General features: G+C 39.5%; 1 protein-coding gene across 1 annotated transcript; it reads right to left on the reverse strand.

The window, feature by feature from the left end:
- Nucleotides 1-258: 258 nt before the first annotated feature.
- LOC130564245 (uncharacterized) lies at nt 259-3,094 on the reverse strand. The gene is made up of 8 exons (XM_057350192.1): nt 2,849-3,094; nt 2,640-2,756; nt 2,397-2,467; nt 1,643-1,740; nt 1,257-1,454; nt 1,053-1,139; nt 360-620; nt 259-281 (listed from the first exon to the last, which is right to left on the reverse strand). The coding sequence occupies exons 1-8, from the start codon at nt 3,092-3,094 to the stop codon at nt 259-261; spliced, it is 1,101 nt and encodes a 366-aa protein (XP_057206175.1).
- Between the last annotated feature and the right edge of the window lie 20,301 nt (nt 3,095-23,395).

Here is a 23,395-nt window from a genome sequence, read left to right on the forward strand (position 1 = left end):
AACTGCAGCTGTTTAATTTACAATCTTCAGCTAATACATTAAAATATGCAATTTCTTTTCACCACATTGCTAAGCTTTGGTTTGGTAAATAGAGACCAAATCTTTTTCAATGTCTCCTGTTGCAAAATTACTAGAAAACAAAACCGCAAACTTACAGCATGTGACAACAGCTGTTGAAACAGCCAGTCTCGATTTGTGGAATTTGGAACTGGGAGATCCCATAACAGGCAAAGATCACTCAATCTAGTAATTTCTTCTTCAGTGAGATCTGTTTTCTTGAGCTGCAAGAGGATGCAAAAATAATTTCAATGATGTAGTGATATTTATGAAAAAAAAATACTTTGATACAAAGCAAGTACTTGCCAAACTAATGGTTTCTCGATGGTCCAAATCAGGGCAATCCTCCAGCGTCAGAACTGAAGCTGCACTGTCCACACTCCCTCCAGTAAGAAGGATCACCACAGGTAAACTCAGTCCAGTAAGACAAGGACCTCCATGTATGAAAGAATGGCCTATCATTCGGCCCGCCATTTGAAACAGGTTGCTGTCACGTAGTACAACAGATGCAGAAGGAACACGGTGGTTTCTTTCCCCCTCGAAAAGGGTTGTGGCAGAAGAACCTTAAGAAATAACATTAACCTTAACCTGAGCCAAAAGTTTTTCACTGCATGTTTACTATAACTAATCCACCTCTGGACTGAAGCAATCAGAGCAAGATAAGGAAAGGAGCAGTTTCTGTTGCTTTTATGCTGAGGTGCTAGTTCTGTGTGTTTGTAAAGGTGTGTCCCAAATGGCTGAAACTGCATTCAGAAGCAGACCACCACTATCATGGACAATTTCAGTTCATATTATCTTGTACGTTACAGGCTCTCTATAGAGAAGACCTACCCAAAAGATGTACTGTCTAGGCATCTACTGCTTAATCCAGACAGAATGCTGGGTTATGGACTGAAACCAGTTAATGTTTACATCAACCATCACAATGAAGAGAAAATTTGATCTGTATATAAATTGTATGTGTGTGTGTAACTGTATTGCAACCGATTACATACCCAAATTTAAAGTGAAGCCACTTTTCAGTTTTTGCATAATCAATGAAAAAACATGACGGTTGACTCCTTTGCCAACAGCTGCATCTCCTAGAAACAAATAATTTAATTAAAAAAAAGAAATGGAAGAAATTGTACTGCATTTTACATGCGATAGTTGCATAAAATTTTGTTTTAATAATTACAATAAATGATTGCAACTAATACCTGTCAATCTACATTTCAATGGAGCTGACCAATTAGCACTGTTCATTTTATAAAATGATATCAGTGTACTGTCCTGTTCATCCTCAGTATCAAATTGGTTGAGGAGTAGTGACAGAGCTGGACAGTGTACACTTTGGGAAAGCAATTCTTCACAGAACATCCGAGATGCTTTCTGAGGGTCGATTTCATTTTTCCATGCTAAAAAAAAAAGAAATTCTCATTTTGTGCAAAGGACATTTTAAAAGCATTGTTGAATGACAAATGTATGGCTACAGACAAAGCCACAACACATGAAAGGTTTGACTATATATATATATATATATATATGGATTATCTTAATTCATAGCACTACACAGTGCTATCCAAGCAGAATGTGTGGCTATAACCTGCTGAAAGTGATGTGGGTGATTGTGCAGTTGAGGGTCCTGGCAGTTCATCTCTTGTTGAAGTGCTTGGAGTCTCGATGCCACTGAAACTCAACTCTCTAAAATAAGCACAGCAGAAAAAACTTTTCAGTTTTATTTATGCAGCCAGTTTAGACATAGTCTCTCACATTAAATCAAATAAAAAAACAAATTCTTTACAGCTGAAATTTCACAGACAAGGATGTAGCGGAGTTCTAGGCTAAAGGGCAAAATATTCAAAAGCAGTAATGTTTTTAAGGCACGTTTATAAAACTTCTTAATTGTCCTAATTTTACCAAGGCCTACTTCTGGTTTAATTTAAGCCCTATCTGTGAAACCAGCCTGTTGCGAAGGAGTAATTCTCTACTGTCTGACTGAGCATCGATACACATCTAAGATTATTTGATAAACTCTGCTCATTTTTTTCTATTGTCACTTCTTCTCCTGCCTGCTGTTCTTTCCTTCATCCCTGTATCTGCCTCTTTGATCTGAAGAGTCAATTCACAATAGAGCTTATATTTTTAATACAGAATTTGTAATTTCCTGACAAAGAGAGAAGTATGGTATAAAGAGGCTCTAATCTTTGGATCTATATGATCTCTACATATTCATATCTATCATTTTGGTACCAGTATTTTCTATCAGATCTATAACTGGCATCACAAACAACACAAGTTAAACAAAAGTAATGGTCTAAAAGGCAAATGTAATTATGGGTATTGTAGAATAACTTTACCGTTCACCACACATGCTTGCATGATAATGCAAGATATCTGTTGGGAAGGACATCTGGCAAATGGGGCAAATCTGTAAAATTGTAAGAAAACCTTGTAATTTACTCCTTTGTTTATGGAAAGTAAAGAAACTTTTTAACTTAATCTTGGTTTATTTCTACATAAATGTTGAAAAAAATGTTTTTACCAGTCTATAAAATGTCTAAACATCTGCATTAATCAGGGAATGAATTCTGATGAAATACCTGGGATGATTGTTCAGAATCTGTATGGAGTGTGCTTGGTTGGTCAACGGCTTCGCTCACATTTTTATCATCATCTTCATCATCATCATCAAGAACAGTCACATCAGTTTCACACTCCTAATGAAACAATGGAAAAATAGACTGGCACTTGAAGCTTTTTGTTATTTTAAATCCATAATACTTTCACAAACAAAATAAGTAGAACCTACAGTTTGAGTGTTTTTGCACTCCTCAATGTGTAAGGGCAACAAGGGCAGTGGAATTTTCCTGCAACATTTCATACAGGTTGACTGTGGCATCTTTGCAAATTCCACAGAATCAAAGGGTAATGGTTCAACGGCAAGCTGCTCTTGTAGTGGAACAACAAATAGCATGTTCTTCCCATTATTTGACACAGACTTCAGGAGCCGAGCTGAGTACCCATCAGAGTCTGTGGGAATTACAGACAGTTTCATCGCCCCCCACCACCTAAAAGTGAAATCAGAGTAAATCAGTTCAAACTCAGGAGTAATGCTGCTTTTATGTTTTTTATTAAGTATTTACCACTTCACAAACTTTACACATGACAGAGGGGAGAGCAATTGCGGCTGTGACTGCCATTCCTTATAGCCTGGTTTCACACTGCAAGCCTGAGCAGCGCATATTTTTCGGTGTGCATGTTAACAAATGATTGGATTCACACTAGGAGCAGCGCGTGAGTGTCAAGCGGGATCATCATATGAACAACAATGAAACTGTAGTTTCAGCGCCAAGTCTATTTTGCCAGTGTGAATACTCTCGTACGTCTACAGCTGCAGTGACAAAGCAGTTACGCTGATGTGAAGCTCAAGCGTGCAATCAATGTGAAATCAGGCTTAGTGTTTCCAATATCACAAGGCGGCAGCATAATTTCCACTATTTCCACACTGCTCTTTCAATAAAATCAGAAAACACTAAATCGTCTCTTAACTACAGCACTAGTAACACAGTGATCAATGCAACCATGTTTTATTTACATTTGACATGCAAAAAAATAAATACCTGTTGATTTGTAAAACATCCAGCCTCCCTGAAGAGTTTTTAATTTAGGGAGTTCTTCCTCAAGCACAGTGACAATCTTAAACAAGTAACACAACACATTTATCATTCATTTTTCATGGAAAGAAATTACATGCACAATATAATTACATTGTTTATGCTTGCAACTACCTCACTGTGTTTAAAAGTGTCTGGAACACTTAACAGCCTTTTCCCAAGCCCGGCATGTACCAGTTCTAGGTCTTCATCTCCTTTTGGGGTAATCATGGTTGGTTCCGCAAGCACATATATTTGAAAATCTGTCTTTCTCACACGGCAAGGTTTGGCCGCGGAGAAACATTTTCGGTCCTAAACATACTCGGGAACTGCCTATGGTAAAAGTAAAAAATAAAAATGTATAAACAGTGTTGCAACATAAGATAAAGATGGGCAAAGCCATAAAATTACACAAAATTACCTTTTCATTGCCTGCCTCACCCTATCTTCTGGTCCTGGCGGAATAGGCAAAGGTGTAAGGCCACTTTGCCCACTCAGTCTGACATGTTCTGTTATCGGTGTATTAGCACTCCTTGATGTACCAGTGCCACTTGATGAAGATGGAGTAAGACCCCTGGCTAACACTTCAATAAGAGCCCTTGCAGCTGATTCCACTTCTGATGATAATGGCTGTCAAACAAAAATGTGTACTTTCAAAACCTTATGAGTTCATATCAACAATCCTATGAAAAACATAGAAAAACATGGGGGGGTGGAGAGTCTGGTGCACGACTATTAGAATATTTGATCTACAACAATTATTTGAAAATTAAAAATGTTATTCCTGATAGCACACTACATATGCAGATGTCTATTTGATGTCTGCATTTACATCTGCAAAACATAGTTTGCTCATCTGCAATACCTCTCGGAGACGTCTGCTGTCAGATGTCATATAGACATCTAGGAGATGCTTTAGAATAAGACACCCTTTTCCATACCTAAAAGCCTGTATTTTCCTCAAAAGAACATCGCCTTCAAGCTATAGCCTGTAAATAAATTTCTAGTTTAAGTTTGCATGGATGTTTTTCGTTTTAAAATGTGCTGTATTGTTACCTTAGTTGATTTTATTTACTGATACACCTAAAACAGAACACCGAGCACACAGCGATTCGGGTGCGGTCTCGTAGCTTTTGCTAAAATTATAACAAAAATTAACGTAAATTATTTTTTATGTATCGTATTATGTACGCCCATCTTGAGTTCGCTTAGCACTTGGGGTGTGGTTGAGGATTTTGATGTTTTAGTGTGATACATATATGACAACAGACATTCAAAGCTTCATTCTATAATCTCAATAGACAACCGTTCTCACTCCCGACTCGTCACATATTTAGCTCGGTCAGCCCCCTCGGCGTCACTTTTGAACGCGCAGGGTACCCCTTTGGCGTCGTTTTTCGACGAACAGGGAACTGCGTTGCTGTTTGCTAAATGCTCCAGACCGAGATGCGTGCAATTCTTAGCATTTCATAATTATTTATGGTTTTAATATTTTGTAGCACCTAACCCCAACCTCACCCTAACTAACCACTTCTCAGCCATATAAAACACAACACGCGAATAAAAGTACAGTCACAGGTATTTATTGCACAAACTGACCAAAAGCATTACAAAATATAACAAACAACTCGTTTCGAGACCTTTTTGCACCAAAGCCGTACATAACTTTACATGAAGATGCCGTGCGTGTCCGTGAATCATGAAGTCGCTCCCATTCAAAAGATAAACCGGAACAGCTAGATGAGTCGGTCGCGGGAGCCAATACCGTTTCACGTTCAAAGCCAACGAAATGACGCGATCGGTCACGAGACAGGGAGAGCCAATGGCATCGAAGCTGACGTAACTTCCTCTGGCGGCAATATTTGAACGTCGTTCTCTGGATTTGAGATTTACGGCGGACGGTGATCGCTTTCGATCTGTTCCTCATACAAATCGATCGTTTCGCGTTGGTACCCTTGGAATATCTGTATTTTTGAACGACATTGTGGCTGCTTGTATTATGTGTTTTATATTACGATAAATAAACTGTTACATTACTTGCTCAAACTGTGAAACTGTCTGAATAGCGTCATGTAAACGCAATTATCCTGGCCATTAAACTTAAATTAAACCCCGAAACATCATCATTGCAAATTATATCTAATATACATTTTCATAATAACGGTAAAATTCGCGTGCCCTTCACGTCGAAAAACGACGCCAAAGGAGTACCCTGCGCGTTCAAAAGTGGCGCTGACCGAGCGTAAATATGTGACGAGTCGGGAGTGAGACTGTGTTGCAATAGAAGCTATGAATGTAAATATTGTATGGCAAAAATGACATTCATTACAGTCTAGTATAGCCTATGATCGGCCATTCTCATAGTGATAATGTTAGATGTCCGGCTGTTCTAGTGTTAAGCGATAGAGCGAACATGTTTTCTGTCGTTATTGGAAAAAGGTGTATCGGTGTTAAAAATCGTTATCGTTTAATCGCTTGCCCTATCGCCGGCATAACTTGGTGTTTATATACAAACTACAAGCTTTTTATATACCATTGCTTTTATGACATTCAATTATCGTTTGAAATAGTTATGCTGTGTGGTTGAAAAGACTGTTTGTATACCTGTTATACACAATTATTCCCAAACATAAAAAGGTGATAATGCAATGACAATGCAGATCTAAATGTTCAGAGCGATCGTACTTTTCCAAGATTTAATATAGGTGTTCAGCCTGTTCCTGGCACAACAACGGTGCACATTTTAGATGGATAAAACCATTACTTTACACTTTATTTCACTTACACGTGCATCCCGCTCTTCGTCTGCCATGCTTTATTGTGATTAGCGTGCTTTGAGGGTGATGCGTCTTTTCCGTTCTATTTGAGCCAAACTGCACAAAAGGTGCGCAGAGCCGTTTTCCTTGAGTCCTGCGCCCTCAGCGGGATGTGATTGGTCGATTGGTAAGCTTGAATCTGATTGGCTAAAGAGTACGACACCCGCCGTGGGAGGGTTGCTCTGCCAGGATAGTCTCAAAATACACACACACACATCCAAGGCGATTCACACGTGAGTTACGATTTGCACATTCGCATAACAAGATAAACGTGTACATTTTAAACTTTCGAAAGTTTTGTGCGCAGTTGTGTGTTTGCGAAACGCACTTTATGAGAAAATAGTTTTGTTTTACGCACGTGAATTGCTTTTTGTAAATGTATATATATACTTTGTGCACGTAAATTAGGTTTTATGCATGTGAAACTGTTTACGCATGTGTATCTTGTTTTATGCGTGAATAATTAATGAGACTAAAATCGCTCCATATGCGCTGGGGTAATGATAGCTGTGCGCTGGGCATTCCTGGCTGACCTACTTGGTATGGTTTGGAAGTAGATATGCGGGTCAATCTGTCAGTGTGTTGTAGGCCATGGCTTGTGGCAGTCGCGGTGGGCCGTGCAGGGGTTGTCATGAACGGTTCCCGATCACGGGAGTCAGGCTCTGCTTTAACGGGAAGGAGACAGTGAAAACTTGATCCATCCAGACTGTCCACATAGTCCTTTGTGCTCTTTTCAACTGACTCCTGTGAATGTGCGGTGGTGCCAATTGTCATATCAATTTCTCCTGACTCCATCTCTGCAGCAGCTGCTTCCAGAATTTCAGCCTCTCTTGCCGTCGCTGCAATCTCTTTTTTATGCTGTAGAGATAACAGTTCAGATTCCAGTTTGGCCTTTGCTAGCAGTACCTCAGCCTCTCTTTCGACGAAAGTTGTACGTGCCCTCACTGCTTCTGCTTTGGCCCGTGCTCTGATAGCTGCCGTGCTCGCGGTGGATGATCTTGAGCTCTTGGAATATACCGAAATCGCTGACCTGGTTTCCAGTTGACTGAGTGAGACGTTCAATGTCTTTTGTTGCTCCTCAGCTCCCTCTTTATCATCCACCTTGAGTCCGTCGCAAAGCTGAAATAACCGGACGGCTGTTCTTCTTGTAAGTGCTATGTCTTACCCGTCGTGATGATGCTTTTTCACTATTCTGTCCTCTGCACGTGTGCGTGTATGTTGAGCATGCATATACAGATAGCCAAACACTGCAAGGAGATGACAGATTAGCTTCAATGACCACTCAGATGAGTAAATTTTCTTTTTACTTTTGCTTGAGTGCAATCATGTGATACAATCTCTGTTACATTCCTTTTTCTTTTGTGAAACTGCAAACAATACAACGAATGCTTACTTAAATTAACCAAATAAATACAAACAAACACAAAGTATAAACAATGAATATAAACTATAGACTTACAAGCAAAGCTTCTTAAGGGGCTTACGCAACAGATTGGAAGAAGAACACGCAATCTCTCTGCTGAGAAATGGCCACTGTGCTTTTCAAGCTTCCGCGCTATAAAGTATAACAAATAAAGTTTTTTCAAACTGGACTTTAACTCAACCTTTGACAAACAGCGCCCTCCAGTGGGAGCGAAAGAAAATAACATTAGACATGGCATAATATTATGTTATTCTCCTTCACCTATAACCTCAAAGGCATATGTGCTTAGTGGTAGTCTGTGTATATTTACATTCTTGTCCAAACTACAGGTCAATGTAATTGTAACCCCTTCATGTTTCATATCTACGTGTTTCCCTTTTCATGTCTTAGAATATGGTTTATAGCACAGTAATGTATTTTATACCATACTCATTTTATTCTATTCTAAGTCTATTCCTGCTCCAAACTACCAGGCGACCATAAATGCAAATGAGTTAGTGTGCCGGACAAAGAAACATGTTTTCGCGCCCAAAACCATCTCATCACATTGGATCGCCCACCTTGGAGGGGCGTGACGCCCTCTGTGTTAAAACACCTGAACACGCAGTAAAGCTTGCTCTTTTGTGTATGTTCATTCGCTCGTGGGCGTTCGCGCTCCTGCGCGTTCCGCTCGCTCGTGTTCTTTCAACCTCTCGAGACCTGCCTCTCCTCAGAGACAGCTTTCTTCAGGCAGTTTTTGCGTCAAACTAAATCAACTGACTCACGGCCCGCTCTGAACGCATCAGGACCCTTTGATATGCGCGCCAGCACGTGTCCCGAGAAACAAAGAAGCCAATGCAAGTATCTGAACTATTGCTAACCAGTTGCAAATAAGCTTTGCCCCTTTTAAAAAAGGAGATTTGTCCTCGATGGTTCGTGCAGATGTGAATAGCTGATTTAATACTGCCTTTTCCTTTGCTTTATCTATTTCTTTCATTCTCTACTGTTTTACGTTTTTATGTTTGTTTGTTAGTGTTTGGTCTTTGTTAGTAGTTGGTTTTAGTTCCACCGTAGTGTATAATAAACCGCATGTGTATCCATGCTCGAATTGTTTCTGTTTTTATTTATCACATATCAAGGTCACTTAAACTGCTTGATTTCGTTAAGATTTCTGAAGTGGTACTGTACTACAGTAAGAATGTTGTTTTTCCAGGCCAGGGGAGTAATATTTCTTAGCGTTGATATACGATCTGCTGATCACTCGCTGGACGAGTACATTTTAGTTTGTCGCTGTTATTATCTCTGCTGCATCAGGTTAAAGTGTATAAAATAATTAATGGTTAATCACAATTAATTATACGTATGTTACTGTGGTTAAACTCATAGTTTCCCCGAAATACACTAGAAAATATATCCATTTCAAACAAACAAACCATTATCAAACGGGAATAATGACAAGGCATAAACATTATAAACACACTGGAAATATAAACTTACTTTAAAAGGCACACACACAACTTTTGACAAGAATACAATGCAACAGTTTAAAATCGCATCCATCCTCATCCCGGTTAGCTTTTGAGAGTGTAAGTTTGATAGGCCGCTGGTGCCCTCTGCAGGCATTTGTTAGAATACATAATAGACAAAAAATTATTGTTTATCAGGCTTAATTAATTTTAATGTTGTTCACTAAAACCATATGATCACTCACTTTTAATACTTTATTTAAAGCAATTGCATCATTATTATGTATTCAAGTAATATTAAAGTATATTGGTCACTTCTATCTTTTTTGCGCATAAATAAGTAAATAAACAAAATCATCCTTTGATGCTCGATTAACAGTAATTGTTACTGTCAGCCCTAGTTAAAGCATTTCAAAATGCTTCGACTCTGACCATTTTTCTTTCATTTTTCTTGTAAATAGTACAGACATTAATAACAAATCATTGCATAAATAATCAAGAAAATATTAAATGGCACCAGCACACAAGGTAAGTAAGATAAAAAGTTAACTACTATTAAGAAAGATAAAAAAGTAGGAAAGTAAAGCTACAAAAATCATGCGGGAAACATGTATATTAATTGTGGCAGCGTACATGCGCGACGTTAGAGTCACGCATCTCTTGTGACGACGTACTTATCCACGACGTTAGAGTCACGCGTCTCTTGTGACGACGTACTTATCCACGACGTTAGAGTCACGCGTCTCTTGTGACGACGTACTTATCCACGACGTTAGAGTCACGCGTCTCTTGTGACGACGTACTTATCCACGACGTTAGAGTCACGCGTCTCTTGTGACGACGTACTTATCCACGACGTTAGAGTCACGCGTCTCTTGTGACGACGTACTTATCCACGACGTTAGAGTCACGCGTCTCTTGTGACGACGTACTTATCCACGACGTTAGAGTCACGCGTCTCTTGTGACGACGTACTTATCCACGACGTTAGAGTCACGCGTCTCTTGTGACGACGTACTTATCCACGACGTTAGAGTCACGCGTCTCTTGTGACGACGTACTTATCCACGACGTTAGAGTCACGCGTCTCTTGTGACGACGTACTTATCCACGACGTTAGAGTCACGCGTCTCTTGTGACGACGTACTTATCCACGACGTTAGAGTCACGCGTCTCTTGTGACGACGTACTTATCCACGACGTTAGAGTCACGCGTCTCTTGTGACGACGTACTTATCCACGACGTTAGAGTCACGCGTCTCTTGTGACGACGTACTTATCCACGACGTTAGAGTCACGCGTCTCTTGTGACGACGTACTTATCCACGACGTTAGAGTCACGCGTCTCTTGTGACGACGTACTTATCCACGACGTTAGAGTCACGCGTCTCTTGTGACGACGTACTTATCCACGACGTTAGAGTCACGCGTCTCTTGTGACGACGTACTTATCCACGACGTTAGAGTCACGCGTCTCTTGTGACGACATTCTTATCCACGACGTTAGAGTCACGCGTCTCTTGTGACGACGTACTTATCCACGACATTAGAGTCACGCGTCTCTTGTGACAATGTACTTATCTACGTTAGAGTCACACGTCTCTTGTGACGACGTACCTTATCCACGACGTTAGAGTCACGCGTCTTCCAGGACCGCAGCTACTACCATTATTGGAGAAGGAATCAGCACAGGCAGCGGGTACAGTATATTCTTGGTAAGTGCTTAGAATGACGCCGCTGACTTTACAGTTGAATTTATGTGTGCATTGTGTTTAGATAAAACTCACCCAATGCCTTCTCTCCAGAGCAGTCCACAGACCGGACCGGCCAATGCCCCCCGGCATCACGCATACGGCGTGCTTTGGACAGGGAGAGCACCTGGACCACCAACCGGCCGTCAGTGGAAAGTGTTCTTCTGGCGTGGGCGCCCTGCCAGGAACTGTCCCCTGTTGCTGATGACCCTCTACTGATATCGGCTGTGGTCCTTCAAAACTGGAAAGGCCTCTCCATTAAAAACTATGAGGGGAAAGGCAAATGTGCGTCAATGTTTTGCATATGATACTGCACTATTGTTTTTGCACATAAGTTGATACTGTACATTTCCATAGATATCATATACATAGTCTATGTTTAGTTTTTATTATAATGTTTCAGCATAGTTTTTATTATTATGTTTCTACACATACATTGTACGTATGCATGTGTGTATATTTTGTGTATGTGTGTGTGTGTAGTTTAGCACAGTCTTGGCATTCATTGTGGACAGCAAATTAAGAATTTCATTGCTCAGGGAAACTTGTTTCCTCACTGGGCACATGACAATAAACACTTTGAATCCTTGAATACCAACCAGTGAAAGGGGGTGGCTGTTTGCTCAAATGCATGTTCGCTTACCTTTTTGCAGGGGTCATCACCTCTATGAAGTTCAAGATGAACCAGGTGGTGTGTGACTATCATGGGGTCATAGTGTCAAAGCAGGAAGGGGAGCGGAGGCTGGAGACACTTGCAGAGGGGCCGTCATACTTGTTTTTTTTTTAGGGCAAGGGTGGCGAACCCCTCTGCATTGACGCCCAGAACTTTCCCTGCATCTGCCATCCGGAACAAGACACATACGGACGGAGAATGAATCATTCGAGGAAAGTGAATAACGTGCGGCCCCTGAGAGTCAGAATGCATTTTCCTGATGGGCAAAGAGAGTGCGTCCTGTTCCTTGCCCTCAGGGACTTTGGTGTTGGAGAGGAACTCTTGTGGGACTACGGTGTCCATAGATCCTCATTCCATGGAGAAGGAATGGATGTAGCTTGGTTAGATGATTGACCTCGCCTAAAATAGCGGTCCCATTTTTTTTATTACTTTCAAATTGTACTTAAATTGTAAATGTTATTTTTGTTTGTGTGCGTCCGTGCGTGTTTGTGTGTGCGTCTCCTTGGATAAAAGCATCTGCTAAATGTAAATGTGATATCGTCGGATTCAGGAAGCTGCTAGCTAGATATCTAGATAGATAGAATGACAGGTCAGAGGTCAGATTGGATAGACCTGTACATTTTTAGTTTACAGTTAGGCTTTAGTACTACTCACCAAATGTTCTAGTTGGTCTCGACCAAGTCTGATGCTATTTTCTCCTTCCAAAATAAAAAATTCACCTATTGTGAAGAGGAAGATGCGATATGGCAGACCCAACAATGCAGAAGAGCTGAAGGCCACTATCAGAGCAACCTGGGCTCTCACAACACCTGAGCAGTGCCACAGACTGATCCACTCCATGCCACGCCGCATTGCTGCAGTAATTCAGGCAAAAGGAGCCCCAACTAAGTATTGAGTGCTGTACATGCTCATACTTTTCATGTTCATACTTTTCAGTTGGCCAAGATTTCTAAAAATCCTTTCTTTGTATTGGTCTTAAGTAATATTCTAATTTTCTGAGATACTGAATTTGGGATTTTCATTAGTTGTCAGTTATAATCATCAAATTAAAAGAAATAAACATTTGAAATATATCAGTCTGTGTGTAATGAATGAATATAATATACAAGTTTCACTTTTTGAATGGAATTAGTGAAATAAATCAACTTTTTGATGATATTCTAATTATATGACCAGCACCTGTACTAGACATACACAGTTGGTACAAAATGACCAGTTTTATTCTTGATTAAATCTGTGTGTATTTGAGAGTAAATATATATTAGTCTTGCTTAGAAGGTTTGTATGCTCTAAATATGTATTTGTAAATGTATATTTTGTATAAATAATAATAAGCAATGTAACAGAATGTGATGTTTAATAAATTATTACATACACAACCTTATGTATCTATTAGTTTTAAGTATTTTGAGATGTTGAATGTTCATTTTTAATGTTTATTATGTTAATTGTTAAGTAATTTCACCGACCTGAAATCAACATTGATTCAATGGTGTGTAAGCAAACAAATTGCGTCGATTTCGTGTTGAATATGTGTTGATCTCTAACCTCATTTTCCCGAGCTGAAATCAACATCGAATCAATGTTAGAAAAGTGAACCAATTGCATTCAGCTATGTGTAGATATTGATAATTGGCTATTATTAATCAATATACTTGTTTTGAGTCTAATTAGAACGGCAGCTTTGCAATTATCTAAACTCTCCAAATAAATATCTTTAAAACATCAACCAGATGTCCCACAGATGTAAGACTCTAACATTAACGTCTGCTATACTGTATATCAGGTGTATGTCTGTCGAACGTCCGATACGGATGTCTATACGACGTAATTCATGAGCAAACGCTCCCCCCGCGACGTTTTCCAGATGGAATAGAAATCTAGACTATGACCTCTCACAGACATTTCCGAGACGTACCTGTGCTATCTGGGACATGTGCCAAACAACTAAAAAAATCACAACAAGCTGTGTCCGGTGTGCCGAGAGCCGATCCAGTCAGTTGTGTTAATGTTTGTGAGCTGAGTCTTAGGCATGGACAGTAGAGATTTCACCTGTCTGACCTAATAGATAGAGTTTGCAGTGTATGCCGTACTCTTTTTTTTTTTCCATTGGAAAATAATAAAAAAAACTTTTGATCCCTGGTCCATGTGTCAGCTCTACAGGTTATAGAAAATCTTTCCTGACACATGCATACCTGTCTTCCAACTGAACAGAAGACTTCGTGTTTAGTGTTGTGTGTGGGTGTGTGAGAGTGTTGTGTGTGGCTGTGTGAGAGTTGTGTTTGTTTTGCTATATTACGGAGGACCAAAATGTGACACCACCTTTGAGTGAGGACAAAATCATGGTCCTCACTTTATTTTGCTCATTATAGCCCAATGGGGGGCTGGACATTGTGCTATGCAAATTTCTCAGATGTCCTTATTTCAATATGAAACCGTGTTTTCGTTATTCTCCTGAGCTCCCCCTAAGGAATAATAGGTGCACTGCATTAGATTTTTCTATTGGCTGGTCTCGGTTTTTTGTGTGGCCTGGTGATATTTGCGATTGGTAGGCCAATTAAAAATACATGTGAAACCGAATTTGTTATTTATACTATAAATATAACACAGTTTAATAAAGATTACATAAACTACGACGTAGTATAGTCGGCGAATCAGTGTGGATTTTATGCTTTTTGGCACCAGCATTTACCTCGCGTGGAGTAACGTTATAGAAACCTAGCTCACTTTCCGTGAAACGTGACAAGTAACATTAACTTAACGTCATGTCAGATTGATTTATACGCAGCGTCTCCAGGAGCACCACAGAGCATGTGAAGCAAGACACCGCGGAGTACAAGACGAAGTCAGTCATGTTTTACAACATATCTACTGTTGATTTATTAAACATTTGTATCCATGTTATTTTGTGATTAAAATAAGTGTTCACGTTTTATCGATAAATGGAAGGGGTGGGTCAGGGAGCTTTAGCATCCACGAGAAAGACAAAGGCGCTCAGAATTATAAAATAGAGGTATGTTCTGCAACACAAAATGAATGACACTTAATAAAACGGCCTGCTTTTACAACAGAATGCATAACATCTGCACTGATTTCTTTCACATCCAGAGACGACCTCTTCTTCCACTAGAATAGACTTTGTGCCATTAACCAGAGTCAGTCATCTCAGTAAAGCCTTAAGGTTCAGGACAAGTAAATGTTTAACTGTCCATCTCACAGTAAAATGAAAATGTATGATGCTGCAAATCCCGTAAAATAATCAAACAACAATAAACAAAATACAATTCTGTACAATAACAATAATACACAGAAAAGTATTTATGTGCAACAATAACATGCATAATAGTGCCAATGTAATGTCTTAACATAATATTACTTTGACGTTAAGGGTTGTTTCCATTTAAACAGCTCAGTTTACACATTTAGTATGAGGGGGTCCCTGCTCCATGCATCTCTCATCTAAGGGGTCCTTGCCCTGAAAAACATTGAAGAGCCCTGGATAAAAGTGTTTGTTCAGAGGGAGCAAACCAAACGGTTTCAATCGTTTATCCACATTTTGTTTTTGATTTATTCAACATTAATTACTGTAATTTACTTAAATGGTAAAATACTTCACATATTTTTTCATGCATTTTCTTGTGTGATGGACAGACAGAGTCTCTGTTATAATATGTTGGAGAAAAGATCATTGCATGTTGTGGATTTTGTGTTTTCTGTGACAGCTAATAGATGGTTGGTCAAGTCATTCTGTCTGCTCCCTGACCTGGGCCCCAGCGGGTCAAGTTTTAACATTAAGACTATGTGCCATATTTCTAGACAGGAGGTCAGCCCCAGCTCAAGAGGGATGNGTGTAGTGTGTGGGTGTGTAGTGAGTGTGTGGGTGTATACATGGGTATTTAAAGAAACTGTAGTGGGAAAGTACAAACTTACCGAGCATAATGGTCTGGGTGTCTCTGGTATCACCTGCTGTGCCTCCACATCTGCCTGGGTTGCAGTGACCTGTAACATAGTAAAACAACATGAAGCAATACACAAAACTTGAAGTAATACAGAAAACATGATGGCATCAGGGTCCAGTTCTTCAATCTAAAATTTAAAGTTAACTACAAATGTTCTCATGGTGCTGCAGGCAAAACAAACAATGAATGTGTTGTAGATAAAACAATACTTACATCAGTTAAGATGAACAGGGAGTCCATCGACTCTCTGAAGAAGGCCATCAAGAGCAGGATGACTGAAGTTGCCAATAAATCTTGATCTTGTAGTGTCCTTGGGTCATTCTCCATTTCGGTCAGCAGAGCCTGAATCTCTCCTTTCCACCTCAACTTCTGATGCTGGAAGTAGTTGATGATTCGCCTGCCTTTATTCTGCAGCGCCACAGTGAGTCTTGTGAGGATGTCAATACCAGTCAGCTTTTCAAAGTGAGAAAGGAGCCATCTTTTCTGGAAAAGGAAGGGCCACTCTTGCATAACATTATTGACTGTGGGAGGAGGATTAGAGTTGATAAATTGGCGCTGCTGTATGTATGTTGTGTGCATGAAGTCGTCAACCTTCACCGTCTCTGCACATCTGGGTCCTTCTTTCCTGTACAGTGTGACCAACATCTGCCTCTTGACCTCAAGAGAACCATTGTCTCTCCTTCAGGCAGTTATGAGGCTGCCAGTTGATACAACCATAACTGTCTACTTTAATGCAGATATTCTTGTGCTGGGAGGTATCATCGTTATTCTCATTTGTCCTCTTTGGTCTTCGAATTCTAGCAAGCGTATTCCCCCTGTTAACATGTTCCACTCTTGTTTTGATCTGATTCAGAAGGGACGTGTATCCAGAACCCAACAGGTCTCCCTCATCTGTTACATCACCAAATGATTTGGGATATTGGGCTACAACATTCTTAGCTATCTGGCTACATTCAGCTTTGGTAGGGTTTGGACAGTGTGCTCGGATTGCGTCCACAATAATTCTGATCATCTGTAACCTGTCAGAGTGGGTTGGCCTCTGCCCAACAGAAATTGTATCACGGAGAGTTGGAGCCATTTTCTCCCAAGGCACCTGGAAAGTGGTGATCCAGTTTGATGGACACTTGGAGAAACAGGGAAAGTAGTGGAGGGCAGACATGGAGACTGGGATGGAGACTGAAAACTTGGCTGTGGCTCCAGGGCAGAATCTTGGACAAAAGATGAGTAATGAAAATTTGGTTAATACATGAATCAATGCATGTAAAGCAGCTGCATGAATACCCTGAGCCAGAGATGTTTTTTTTTTAAATTGCACTGTAGTTGTATAGAATAAATACTCCTCATTATCATTTGTATTATCATCACCACAATAAAAAGTATAAGATTTTATTTTATTAGATGTTAAAGAGCATATTTTCCCAAAACATGCATATACTGTATCTCTAACACAATTATTTTGGCTCTTAAGATATACAGTATAACAAACATACTTTTATGAATGTGATGCACTGGAAGAACAACAATTGGGAATATCAAAGATCTTAACCCTTCATCCTATATTCTGAAAAAAGGATGTGTAAGCCACCTAATAGCCACAAAATAACAAAGTAGCTAGTTAATTTACTAAATACCTACGTACATGTTGTCAACTTAAAACCATGCCCTGGAGAAGGTTAGGCTGATCTCATCACTGTTTTTATTCATCATTAACATTTATTAATCATCACACATAACTTTAAGTAACAATTTGATGTTAATCTGATTACTTGAGCTTGGCTGTATGTACACAACAAAGTGCATAAAATATGCCTTTAACTGATTTTAAGTGTTATATTTAACTTTTTACAAAACTGCACAAACCTCTCCTTTGAAAGAATCTATGAGTTTGCGGGTCTGTAGGGGTGTCAGGATGTCCTTTATGTCATCCTCCTTAACATAAATTAGATCTGCAACTTCTTCTACTCCAACAACCAAAAGCAGTCGCTCAAGCAAGGATTTTAGCCGATCTTCATCCAGTTTTGGGAGTGCTGCTGTTATTGCATCCATAACAGCTTCATGCATTGTGACACCTGCAAAATTAAACACAAATAGAGTGATGAAGGGCAACAACTGAAACGCCACATAAGCCATAAACTGGTATGGGTAATAGTCAATTAGACTGTCTATGTCCACACAAATGTAGTCCCCCTCTCGAGTCAGGTAATGAACTCCAACATCCACTAGTTTAACAGACTTGTGCTTCTCCAAAACCAGGAGCACTCTGTTTTGATCAAGTAAAATCAATACAATCTTCCCAAATACTATTCCACTGTCACTAACTTCCACTGCCACAACCATCCCTTTAGAATATTTAGTATTCTTGAACACCACAGCAGATAACTCTGTAATGTTTGCCCTGCTGGTCAAAGTCCTGCTGAGTGCATGCTGAATACCATGACTATAGAGCCTCTCTTCAAAGTTGCTTGTTAGTCCTACCACCTGAATGTCTGGAGAGAACAACTGGCCTGAGCATAAGTATGCCTGCAATAATTGATGCCTTTCTGCAAGTGAGCTGCACAAATTTTTGAAGTTGCGTAGTCTCCTTGCACATTGTTTGAAATAGCAGTGCTTGCTTTCAAATCGGAGGGTCCACAGTCGAATTAGAGGGCCAAATTGTAGAATTAGTGGTGGATAGTGCACCAAATAGTGATGTTTTGGTTTGAGTGGAGTGTCAGGGAACAGGGTGCTTCTGGAGGGTATATAATCTTCAATGAGAATCTTCAGGTAAGCAATCTGGCCTTGGCTGATTTTTGGTGCACATATCAGCTCAACTATTTCTCTCAGTTTAAGGCACAGTTGCCAAACTTGGTTGTCAACTGGATCCTTAATACGATCCCCAATGTAAAGAGGAAGCAAACGTAAAAAACACCAGTTCTGTGCTGCGTGACCTTCAAGTTTTCCCCCATCCTCCCTAACTTCACATGGCCTGTTGTTCAAATCACTTCCTGACTATTTGAACTGTGAAATACACCTGTTCAATTGGACATATGTAAAGTGTTTTCCAACATTTACAAGATGGCTAATGTACATTGCCAAGTCCAATGGGACCACCCCCTCAAACAGGTCATGGCCCAAACAAGGTGGGAGACCTGGACTGCACACATGAAAGTGTGTTAGTTGTTGAAAATAGAATCAAATTTGATTCCGTTGACTATGTATTGGCCACCCTTAAGTTGCTCAACACACTCTCTGTAGTTCTCCAATGTTCTCTTTGGGGCTAGTTTTCCAGGATGTCTTTGAATGTGTCCCTGTCTATCATGCAATAACGGCAGAAGTTCTTGCTTTTGCTAAAATTCTCGGTGAATCCTCCGATAGAGTGTGACCCAAGATTGTCCCCTGATATGGCTATCAGTGTTCCTTTCAGACTGCTACCATCCTTGGTTTCAAAGCCCAACTCTTCTATATCTTTCAAATCAGCTACAAGAGGGGACAATATCTTCTCTTGCCCAAAGAAACGAAAGTCTTCCTCCCTGCACAGCAACACCAACTGCATTGGATCAATACAGGAGCGATTGTGAGGTAATATTTTACCAAGAGTCAAGTACACAGCCAGTATTTTATGCTTTTTTTTGCCAGAACCAAGAGGATTGACAACTTCAAAGGAATCCTGGTACAGAATTATTGACAAGGATGAGGGGGATTCTTTTAACAAAGTATTATCTTTAATGGTTTTTCCATCTTTCACATCTGCCAAAACATCCAGCTGAAATTGTGACATCTGCTTCATCTTTGTTTGTCTGTACTGATCTTTCACTACTGACTGATTGAGAAGAGACCTTAGTGTCTGCTTGATAGGTACATACTGAAAAAAGCGTTCCCTGCCAGCTGCATCTGCACCTAGATAGAGCTGAGTGGGCTCAACGTAACTGAAAGACTTTTTAAAAAATTGTTTCCTTGTTTGGTCAGACCTCATGCGCCTTCTGACACTCTTTGAAAAGATCTTCCTTTGAAACATCCTCTAGTATCTGACTAATATCACTCTCCTGCAGGTTTAGGAAAGTTAACTTCTCATTAACCTTTGAAAGTACATTCTTCATGCCACGACTGTGCACCTCCTGAAATTCCTCACACTACACTCTCACACACCCACACACTACACTCTCACACACTACACTACACTACACTACTCTCTCACACACACTACACTCTCACACACCCACACACTACACTACACTACACTCTCACACACCCACACACTACACTACACTCTCACACACCAACACACAGCACTGTCACGCGCCCACACACAACATGTACACACACCAACACACGACCCTCACAGAACTGCTTACACAATTGTCTTTTTTTAATCACATTTATATAATCTTGACTGTACTGTTTTATTTTTTCGAACCCACATTTTTGGAATAAGAATGCAGTGAAATTGGTGTATCAAAGGAGTCCCTGGACTTTATTGACAAAACAAGATTGTTTTCGGAATACAATTTTTTATCCAAATGAGTAACAATTTTACTTTCTGTCCAGGACATTCAATCATGACAGCATCCAGGTGGATGCTGTCCATTGAGGGAAAAGTAGTCATGACGCTGGACCGCAATGACAACTTTGTAGCTCTCTTTGCAATGTTTTTTTGCAAGCTACTACATCCTCAATATTGAGTACCAAGAGGCTGCTGCTTGTACACTGGAGTTTGTTCAGAGGCAAGTGAATTTTCTGTATATAAGTTAGGTGTGGAACAGTAGAATAAGAGCAAAAGGTTTCAGGATAGGAGTAAATTCAGGGATGAGCTGAGTGTATTTGAATCTTCGGCATATTTGTAAATATAATAAATATAGTTATATTTGTTGACTTAATGTGTATGATATTGCTAACAGGTTTCTGGCCAGAATCAATCCTGAAGATGGGAAAAAATGCACATCCAGACAGGGAGTAAGCAAAAAGACAGGGAAGGTGGTGCAGAGAAAGGCAGTGGCCATTAACCCCCACGTGAACAGCTTCATGCAGTCCCTGATGGAGTTTGAATGGAAGACTTCAAACTAAAGGCCAGTGGTCTATCTGCCACAGTTTAATGCATTACTGTTCAGTCCTTTATGAAATTGGAGTAGAATATTCAAAACTATGTGCAAGTGTTCTCTTTACCTCAGTTAAATACGTTACAGTTTAGTCGTTGATGAAGTTTAAATGGAAATTAGCCAGAGTTAAATGACACCTGTTACTTTGTTGCTGTTGTTTCTTTTAATGTGTAATGTTTACAGTTTTAGTCACTTAAATGTTGTAATATATACATAGTCATTATTCAGTTTTTAGTAATATAATACATAATACTTTAATACTGTTTCAAATGTTTAATTTTTAAAATTTCTAAATATTTTAATACATTTTGTTTCAATTAAATGATTCAATAAAAATATGTTTGATGCAAACATTGCTTGGATTGCCTTTTGATTCATAATGTCAAGTATAGCAGTTTTGTAATATGAATAACTATAGATTTATATCTAAACTAGTTGTAATATATAATATTTTTTGTAATTATTGCCAAAAAGTATTAAATAGTAATAATGTGTCAATATAGGTATTACAGTAAATTACAGTATAATACAAATACAGTAAAAAATAGACAAAATTACAAAATATAGTAAAAATACAGTAAAGTACTGTTTTGTAGCTATACAGTAATATTTTTTGTACTGTAAAATGCATTACAGTACAGCACTGTAAATCAAAATACAGTAACTTGCTGGCAACCGTGCTGCCAGTAACTTACTGTAAAAATACAAGGAAATCGTTAACAGTGTACGTAGTATTTCTGTGCTTGATGCACTCCCCCAAGGTTCGTAGAGGTTTCGGAAAGTTTTTTTAGAACATGAAAAACCGTTACGTAACAACTTTTCTTAGTCCCTTATTGGGCACACATTCCCGGAAAAGCATGCCCACGGCAAGGCTTCTTTACTCAAAAGAAGTTGAGTTGAGTTGTCAACTTAAAAGTTTTGTGGTAATAAGTTTCCACAAATGTTTTGAGTTATCTAAACTTATCGGGGTTCCTCCTCTGTCTGCCTATCTGTCTGTCTGTGTGTGGTCCGGTTGAACGCAGTTTCTGCCAATCTCATATTAATCGTGAGTACCTATAGAGTAGTATTGCATACTTTGAATCTTCGATGAGTATTTAGTTTGATCACATTATAAAAGATAGATACATTATTTCCGGAAAAATACGACCTCCTGGGGGTGTGCGGGGGGGAGGAACTAACTCAAGAGCACACAATACATCATCGCATTAATTTATTATAAGTTAGTGTTGTTTACATTATGCACGTACGCGCCGATTGCCAACTAAACACAGACATATGACTTAGTTTCACTTCCCGCATGCGGTTCAAACAATCTTCAAATCCAGCGTTATATCCACCATTTATTTAACATCCATCACAAAATGCCGTAAACAAACAAACACACCTCAACTTCTCTCACTATCGCAAGAGTTACGAGCTGCAGCTGCAGCTGCAGGCCACAGCGCAGCCAATCTTGATGGTAGATGGGTCTTCCCTATCGCTGTCGTTTTGCTGACCCGTGGGCCGGTTATTTCTTTTTTNTTAGTGCATTCTGACTTCTTTACCATGTTAAACATGCTGGCTTCTCATGCTTAACATGGTCAACTTGTTAAAAAAAGAGTTGGACGTATTACGTACGTAGTATTTCTGTGCTTGATGCACTCCCCCAAGGTTCGTAGAGGTTTCGTAAAGTTTTTTTAGAACATGAAAAACCGTTACGTAACAACTTTTCTTAGTCCCTTATTGGGCACACATTCCCGGAAAAGCATGCCCACGGCAAGGCAAAAGAAATAACCGGCCCACGCGTCAAATGACGAGCGATAGGAAGACCCATCTACCATCAAGATTGGCTGCGCTGTGGGCCTGCAGCTGCAGCTGCAGCTCGTAACTCTTGCGATAGTGAGAGAAGTTGAGGTGTGTTTGTTTGTTTACGGCATTTTAGTGATGGATGTTATATAAATGGTGGATATAACGCTGGATTTGAAGATTGTTTGAACCGCATGCGGTAAGTGAAACTAAGTCATATGTCTGTGTTTAGTTGGCAATCGGCGCGTACGTGCATAATGTAAACAACACTAACTTATAATTAATTAATGCGATGATGTATTGTGTGCTCTTGAGTTAGTTCCTCCCCCCCGCACACCCCCAGGAGGTCGTATTTTTCCGGAAATAATGTATCTATCTTTTATAATGTGATCAAACTAAATACTCATCGAAGATTCAAAGTATGCAATACTACTCTATAGGTACTCACGATTAATATGAGATTGGCAGAAACTGCGTTCAACCGGACCACACACAGACAGACAGATAGGCAGACAGAGGAGGAACCCCGATAAGTTTAGATAACTCAAAACATTTGTGGAAACTTATTACCACAAAACTTTTAAGTTGACAACTCAACTCAACTTCTTTTGAGTAAAGAACACTAAACACATAAATATAGTAAACTCAAAATAATTCATTTTGAATAAACTTCATTTTACATTTACTTGAGTTTCACTTATCAATGTTGTCATGAAGGAACAACAGCCAATTACAGCTGTAGCATTATCAATGTAATGCCTTCAGATAAAATTTGAAAT

This window comes from Triplophysa rosa, linkage group LG13 (genome assembly GCF_024868665.1).
Source record: "Triplophysa rosa linkage group LG13, Trosa_1v2, whole genome shotgun sequence".
Taxonomy (NCBI): domain Eukaryota; kingdom Metazoa; phylum Chordata; class Actinopteri; order Cypriniformes; family Nemacheilidae; genus Triplophysa; species Triplophysa rosa.

What these genes read in the sequence shown, in the direction of transcription:
- LOC130564245 (XM_057350192.1), bottom strand. Translation starts at nt 3,094, where the DNA reads ATGAAACTGTCTGTAATTCCCACAGACTCTGATGGGTACTCAGCTCGG. An exon ending in AGTGCAAAAACACTCAAACT is followed by an intron (nt 2,757 to 2,848) that starts GTAGGTTCTACT and finishes TTGTTTCATTAG; the next exon opens with GAGTGTGAAACTGATGTGAC. An exon ending in ATTGAAATGTAGATTGACAG is followed by an intron (nt 1,140 to 1,256) that starts GTATTAGTTGCA and finishes ATTTGTTTCTAG; the next exon opens with GAGATGCAGCTGTTGGCAAA.